An 8,444-nucleotide genomic window follows, 5' to 3' on the forward strand; every position below is an offset into this window, starting at 1 on the left:
CATAAATAAAATGCTGCCCACCTCTCCCTCAACTCCAGCATGCACGTGTGTACACACACATACACTTCCAGAGCTTCAGGGTGAGGCTCACACAGAAGAACAATGAGGTTGCAGACAGACCTGTGGGCCTCAGCCTTTTAGGATGACCACAAGGTCATCTGCATTGAGACTGAGGGCAGGACCAGGCTCTGCTTTGGTAGTGAGGGGTCAGTGAACATCAGCAATAGTTTCTATCTAGCTCAGGGAGTTACTTTGTAGCATCAACAGTTACTTCTATGATCCATAAACATGATGTGAAATCCATAAATAAATAGGGAATGAGAGGCATTTTTTTTACTATATTTATATCCATGTATATAGAAAATATTTTTTTTAAATAGGCCTTTGTTTTTCATGGTATTTATTTATTTATTTATTATTTTTTATTATTTGCAGTTTTTAGCCAGGGCTGGGTTTGAACTCACCACCTCTGGCATATGGGGCCGGTACCCTACTCCTTTGAGCCACAGGCACCGCCCTAGAAAATATTTTTGAATAAGTGTTTTCCAGAGTTGCTTTTTAAAGAAAGTTACTGTTACCTTTAATGTAATTTAACACAAATAGCATCTGCCTTACTTGTTTCTTATTTGTCTCCAGGAATTACCTCCTTATAATGGATACGGATTCGTTGAAGATTCTGCTCAGAATTGCTTTGTTCTCATTCCAAAAGCTCCAAAAAAAGATGTTATTAAAATGCTGTTGAATGATAACAAGGTGCTTCGTTATTTGGCTGCACTGGTGAGGCTAATTTTTATGTATTAAGATTTTTTTTCTGTCTCAGTATTATGTCCATTTTGTCTGTAAGCTTAGAATAACAGCTGTCAGAGTGTGATTAACCAGGTAACCATTGGCTCTAGTACCCAGCCTTCAGGCAGGTTGGATAGTATTAAAGTATGGTGCCCCTGAACCAAGCCCTAACTCAAGGCCTTTCTCCCCCAAGTTCTTTCTTGGATCATTAATATCTCACTTCTATTCCTTAAATGTCAATAGACCTTCTTGCCTCTTTTATTAAGCAGTTATGAAATTATGAGTTATATTGAAACCACTTGTATATCTGTATGCCTTTTGAGTATAATGTGATTTCCTTGAGTGTAAGGACCATATCTTACTAAATTTTAGAATTACCTGTGATATCTAGCTGAAAAATATTACATTCACTAAATAGAATAAATGGAATCATACCAGTTTAATAGTTACTGCCCTCGAAAAGTTATATGAGAGCATGGCTCAAATCCTGCATTAACTTCAGACAAACTTCCTGAATTACTTCAGACAAATTACTGATAGGAATTCAAAGGATAATATCTTAAAAATGGAAAAAACTATACAAATGGGAACATAGGCATTTTATGTAGAAATATTGACATGAAGTCACAGCAGTTAAAATAAGGTATTTCTGGGAATAGGAATTAGGAGTGGGGAGTGGTGGGTCATTTGATGTTTCAAACTATATACAAGTATTTGAAAAGATAAAAATTAAATGAAAACATGTGTGATTAGTAATTGTTCACTATAGTAAACAATACCTTAAATGAAAAGAGAATTCTAACAAATTCCACTAGTACTAAGTAGTACTACTAAACTAGTAGTACTAAGTTCTTTGAGTTACTATTAAAATTCAAGAGCCTTGTTGAATTACAATATGGTAACAATAAACTCATTAGGGGGCAGGAATCATGTCTTTCTAAACTTTGTAGGTAATCAATAACTTTGTTGCATGGACAAATGAATTTATTTATATATATATAAATATATATATGTACATCGTTCATGAATAAGTCAATACAATATTTTACCCATTAAAATGGGTAAAACTTGCTCCAAAACTTCCAGCAGAGGTTATGTTTCAGAACATAAGAATCGAAGAGTCTAATTGACTTATCCCTGGTCCTAATGCTTCTTAGGCCAAGACAGGACTAAAACTCATCTTTGTGACTTTCAACTTGTATTCTTTTGATTGAGCACCAGTATAATAATAATAAAAAGAATCATTATAATGCTTAGGATAAGAAAGGAGAAAAAGGCTTGTATGTTATAAACTACATAATTATAAGCTTACCTTCCATACCTAAAAATCCTGGAAAAATTATTATGTAATTATTACCAAAATGTCTATGAATAATGTTAGATGTAGCTAAATGAGGAGAAAGGATACATTTCTATTAACTTAGAAGTTAATAGAAATCTATAGTAATCTTCTATACTCACATAAGAAAACCTGGCCAAATGTGAGATATCACCACATGTTGAAGAGGACTTCTATTTGTAGCAGTGATAGACTAGATAATGGATTAGCCTTCTTGCTGAAAAGGGTGTGTGTGTGTGTGTCTGTGTGTCTGTGTGTCTGTGTACATACTTGAACATGCTAATCAACTAGCAAGATATGTAGAATCACTGAACTGAACTGGGGGAATAATAAGAATCAAAGAAGTGAGCCTGACGTTTGGGGCTGTTTCCCCCTAGACACATTTGCTGATTCCAGAAGAAGCTTCTATTAGGACAAACATTGGAATCTAGGGCCCATCAAAGGCAGAAGCACGTGGTGGTAAACCCTCTGTGCTTTAGTCTATAAGTGGCCAATTCTCTCTCTCTCTCTCTCTCTCTCTCTCTCTCTCCTTTCTCAATACATTTAGTGGTTTTTGGTTACATGAATGAATTGTATAGTGGGGATATCTGGGTTCTTAGTGTACCTGTCACCCAAGTAATGTACATTGTATCCAATAAAGAGTTTTTCTCCCCTCACCTCCCTCCCATCCACCCCTCTTCTTAGTCTCCAATGTCTGCTGTACCACATTTACATAGTGGCTAATTTTTGAAGGGACTATTTTCTGCCTTTCAATTATGGCAGCCACTGAATTATCTCAGTTACATAAATCAGATTAAGGAGATTCTGGATTCTAATGCCAGAAGTAACTGGCAGAAACAAATATAAATTTCCTGACGATAGCATCATCTTAGATATAATTTCCAGAAACAAAGCAAAATAACATAAAGAAAAATGACTAAAATAACAGTCAATAGAAATATATCCATAGAGACTTCAAATACCATCATTATATAATTCAAACTTGAAAAAAAAAAACTATGAGAATTCCAGCAGAGAATGAGAAGCCAAATAAGCCTATTTTTAGTTTTTAAAAGTCATCACATGAGTAGAATAAGAGAAGAAAATTGGATTTTGAAAAGCACTTACTAAAATGAATCCATTATGGTTTTAAAACAAAACTCTTAATAGAAAGAGAATTAAAGGTAGTTTCCTTAATCTGATAAAGAGTACCATATTTTTCCATGTATAATGCTCATTTTCTGCCCAAATTTTTGAGTGAAAAATAAGGATGTGCATTGTATATGAGTAGTAATAATTTCATGTTTATACAAATGTTTTTAATTCTTTCATTTTTGCTTATGTATTAAATGTATAAATCTAGAAAGCAAAAATAACATCCACATGCAAAATAATACCCTGAAAATAACACCCTGGTATACTGTCAATGGTTTTGTTGAACTTATGAAGAACTTGCAATGAAAGTATTTTTGGCCAACGAAGAGTGATGTATTTATCTTCATATACTACATGGGAGCTAACAATCTAGCCAATATTTTTGTAAAAGTTATTGGAAAATATTGAAACGATCGATTTTTGTACACTGCAGTCTTTAAGCTAACAGTTATGAAATATGCTAAAGAGCAGGACAACAGCTGCTGAAAGACCCTTTGAACCTCCTCCCACGGAGAATGTCATCTGATTTGGAGGCCCCAGGAAGAAACTCTTCTTTAGATGCCAAAACAGAAGGCAATGTGAGGGAAACCTCCAAAGTGGACAGAGGTGGAGAAGGAGGTGAAGACACAGATTCTGGAGCAGGGTCAAACTGGGATCTCTATTTTGACCAAGGTGATACAAGAAGAGGGCAGAAGGACTGCACAAGAAAAAAGACTTTGATGGTTTCTCAGGGACACTTAAATGGTGCTTTAACTTTATAAGGAGAGGGGTTTGAGCATGAGGTCATGAAAAAAACTTTCTCCAAAACTTCCAGCAGCCTAAGAGAATCAAGTTCGGAATTTCATTCTCACGTTACCAGTCTTCAAAAGACTTATAATTTTGAGCTGTCCTAAATCGCCAACATGGATGAGGTCTCACTAACATTTGATGTACCATCCAACAGAAGGAGCAAAGCCCACGGCCCTTAAACTCATGAGCAAGACAAAACACACTGCACTGTTGTTCTGGCCTGTTGTGCAGACAGGACAAAGCAACCACCTATGATCATCTTTAAAAGAAAAACATTTCTGAAAGAAAAGATTCCAAGTGGAGTTATTGTGCACATGCCTGAAAAAGGATGGATGAATAAAGAAGGCAGTTCTGATATTGACAGTGATGAAGAGCCTTTGGCCTTCATGATTCATGTATATATGTATACTGGTAAATTTGTTACCAGTATATTTTCTTGTACCTTGTATTTGTTCTTGTGTTTTGTAATAATTTGTTACATAAAATTTCTTGTACCATAATATGTTAAAAAATAAATAAATGCTAAAACTCCTTTATAATACAAAGCTAAGTGCCTAAATATACATTTTTTTAAATTGAATTAAAAGGCTTGGTGCCTGTGGCTCAAGCGGCTAAGGCACCAGCCACATACACCTGAGCTGGTGGGTTCGAATCCAGCCTGGGCCCACCAACCAACAATGACGGCTGCAACCAAAAAATAGCTGGGTGTTGTGGTGGGTGCCTGTGGTCCCAGCTACTTAGGAGGCTGAGGCAGGAGACTCACTTGAGCCCAGGAGTTGAAGGTTGCTGTGAGCTGTGATGCCACAGCACTCTACCTAGGGGGACAGCTTGAGGCTCTGTCTCAAAAAAAAAAAAAAATAGAATTAAAAAAGGAAAATGAAAGATTTTTTTTTTCAAAGTTTGGGCCAAAAGCATTAGTGTTCATTTTACATGGGAATACATCATACCTAGCAAAATATGGCATTTACCATAGATCTACTACAAACAGGATCCTTAGTGGTGAAATGTTAAAAGTGTACTTTCTGAGATTAGGAACAGGAAGGACTGCTTTCACCTCTCCTGATCAATATAATTCTGGAGGTCCTCTCCAGAGCAATAAAATAGGAAGGGAAATTTTAAAAGTATAAGGATTGAAGAGGGAGAAATAAAACCAACATTCACCAGAACAAATGAACATTAATATACATACAGAAAATAATCTACTTTATACATTAGTAAATATACAAATTGCTAAAAAAAAAAAACCCATAAAATTAAAAAATATAATTTACCATAGCATCAAAAATATTGAATTCTTAGAAATAAGAGGGTGGGTGGGGGGAGGGTGATTGGCGGGATCATGCCTGTGGCTCATCCTATAAGGGTACATGTGAATCTCTCTAAATGTACAATATAAATGTCTTAACACAATAACTAAGAAAAAGACATGAAGGCTATGTTAACCAGTTGGATGAAAGTATTTCAAATTGTATACAGAAACAGTACACTGTACCCCATGATAGTATTAATGTACACTGCTATGATTTAATAAAAATTTTTTTAAAAATAAGGTATATAATACCTAAAACATTACTGACAGAAAATTAAAGAAGACCTAAATAAATAAAGGGACATATCACTCTCATTAGTTTAAAAATTCAATATTATAAAAATGTTTGCCTCAGGCCAGAGATGGTGGCTCACAAGTATAATCCCAGTACCCTTGGGAGGCCGAGGTGGGTGGATTGCCCTAGCTCAGGAGTTGGAGACCAGCCTGAGCAATAGCAAGGCCCCACCTTCAAAAATAGCTAAGTGTTGTGGCAGGCACTGTAGTCCCAGCTACTTGAGAGGCTGAGGCAAGAGGATGGCTTGAAGCCAAGAGTTTGAGGTTATTGTGAGCTATGATGCCACGACACTCTACCTAAGGTGACAAAACGAATTCTGTCTCAAAAAACAGACAAAAAAATTAGCCCAAAATGTGTTTATTTTTGCTAATCTTCACAAACTAATTATACAATTTACATGGAGATGCAAAGCAACCAAGGACAGTTAAGATACTTTTGGAGATGAACAAGATCAGATGTGCTCAACAAAATATCACAATATATCATTAAGTTATAGTAATTTAAATAATACTGTATTGGTGCAAGGATAGACAATTAGACCAATGCAATGGAACAGGCAACCCAGAAACAGACCTACTTAACACTTAAGATACACGACAAATTGCAGCACTGCAGGAAAGGGAGTATAGGAAAGGGAGGTTTCCTATAAATTATAGCAGAACAATTTCATACCCATATAGGAAAAAAGAACATTTGACCTCTACTTCAGACTAAAGTGGAAATCAGTTCTGGGTAGGTTAAAAATTTAAATGTGAAAGGCGAAATAATAAAACTTCTTAATATAATCTTAACCTTGCAGTAGGGAAAGATTTATTTAGTTGGACACAAAATAATGGGGAAATGACAGGCCAGAGGCCAATCAGACTCTATAACCAGTGATTTAACAAGGCCAGGGGGCTGAGGTCGTGGGAATAGTCCAGGTAATAAGGTGGTGTAGGTAACAAGCTTATAGAGAATTTAAAGATAAAACCAACTAAAAGTTGGTCTACTTATTAACATCATGTGCCTGCAATTCTAAACAATATCAGTGATAAATGGCCACAAAGATACAACTGCTTCATACCATAGAATTTCAGTTAATGTAGGAAAAAAGTGAGAAGTAGAAAAATTACCATCAGGCACACACGGCAGCAATAGTCATTGGAGAAAAGAGCCATCAATGGATGCTAAAATCAGTGGGAAAATTGAGGAGAAATTGGGTTTTCATAATCTCAAAATACCTCCCCCAAATATTTATTAATTGCAGAAAGAAAGATGGTAACTTTAAGGGACTTTCTTAATTAAGTGATCAAGGTCAACATCATCAGTAATAATGACATGTTGGTATCATTAACTCCTCAATATGCACTAAGGATGCATTATCTTTTCTGGGGTGTTTTCAACAAAAATCCAAAACGAAATGCACGAGGAACAGTCAACAAAATAATTGATCAACAGTCTTCAAAAATTCAAGGTCATTAGACACAAGGGCAGGACCTATCTATCTATCACAGATTAGAGGATACTAAAGAGAAATAACAACTAAATGCAACACGGGTCCCAGATAGGATCCTGAAATAGAAAAAAGAACATTTGTAAAAAGCAGATGAAATTTGAATGAGGACTGTAGTTTATTTAATAGTATTTGTAGTTTATTTAATAGTATTTGACTGCTGTTATTTTCCTGGTTTTGATAATTGCATTATGGTTATGTAAGATATTAACATTAGGGGAAACTTAGTAGGGAGTCTGTGAGAATTTTCTGTACTATTTGTGCAACTTTTCTGTAAATGTAAAGTTAGTTCAAAATAAAAACTTTTAAAACAATTTTTTTTAACTTTTAAAATGTTCCTTCCTGCCATGACGAACTGTTAACATTGTGCTCCCAATCGGTTTGGTTTACCCCTGCTTAGAACTTTGCATTTTCTAAGTGTGATGGGAATCTTTTGGACAGTTGAGAGAAGAGGAGTGATATGATTTGATTTTATTAACCATACTGTGGGTGTTTGTTTGAAATTTATATTTTTATTTCATGGGTGTCCAATCAAACAGGTTTGGCAACTCTGAGAAGAGAGAATGCTATGAGAGAATTACTTTACTCAGAGAAAACCTAATGACTTTCTTCAATAGTTAAGAAATTATTACACATTTAATTGCATGGTCTGCATGAGAAGATAAAAGCTGAAGTTGCAATATAGATTTTAGTCAGGAATCAGCATGTCTATATTAAGGCTTAGAATGGTATCATCATCACTGTGTGACTTGATTTAGAGAAAGTCTGGTTTACAAGATAGTTTCTCAAAATCACTTTCAATTATGTGATTTTATATTACTTATTCCTTCCTTCTTAAATTTTATTTTTAATATTATATACAAAAAATATTCATTTAAAAAACTAAACCTTATGTAATCATCATAGTTGTTCAAAAGTTGTTAACCTAATGTCAGCTAAGAGCTCTCAAACTTGCAACCTGTGGTAAGAATATCTGTAGCCCACATATGTACCCTAAACTGTGTGTTTTTGAAAGAGTTGGTGCTTTTGAAAGAGTTGGAGTCAACACTTTAAAATTGGGGGCTTTATATAATAATCTAGATTTTTATTGTCTTTTAAAAAACTGAAAGACTGGCTCAGCACCTGTGGCTCAAGCAGCTAAGGCACCAGCCACATACACCTAAGGTGGGGGGTTCAAATCCCTAGCCCGGGCCCACCAAACAACAATGATGGCTGCAACCAAAAAATGGCCAGGCGTTGTGGCAGGCTCCTGTAGTCCCAGCTACTTGGGAGGCTGAGGCAGGAGACTCGCTTGAGCCCA

At 35.5% G+C, this 8,444-nt stretch overlaps 1 protein-coding gene across 1 annotated transcript in view; it reads left to right on the top strand.

Moving 5' to 3' along the window:
- EFHC1 (EF-hand domain containing 1) overlaps positions 1-8,444 on the top strand; it is a 49,117-nt gene that overhangs the window by 30,803 nt on the left and 9,870 nt on the right. Inside the window, exon 7 of the mRNA XM_003789642.2 lies at positions 637-777. Coding sequence (XP_003789690.1) covers positions 637-777 — 141 coding nt within the window. The remainder of the gene's footprint in view (positions 1-636; positions 778-8,444) is intronic.

This window comes from Otolemur garnettii, unplaced genomic scaffold, assembly GCF_000181295.1.
Source record: "Otolemur garnettii isolate 467f Iridium unplaced genomic scaffold, OtoGar3 scaffold00035, whole genome shotgun sequence".
NCBI lineage: Eukaryota > Metazoa > Chordata > Mammalia > Primates > Galagidae > Otolemur > Otolemur garnettii.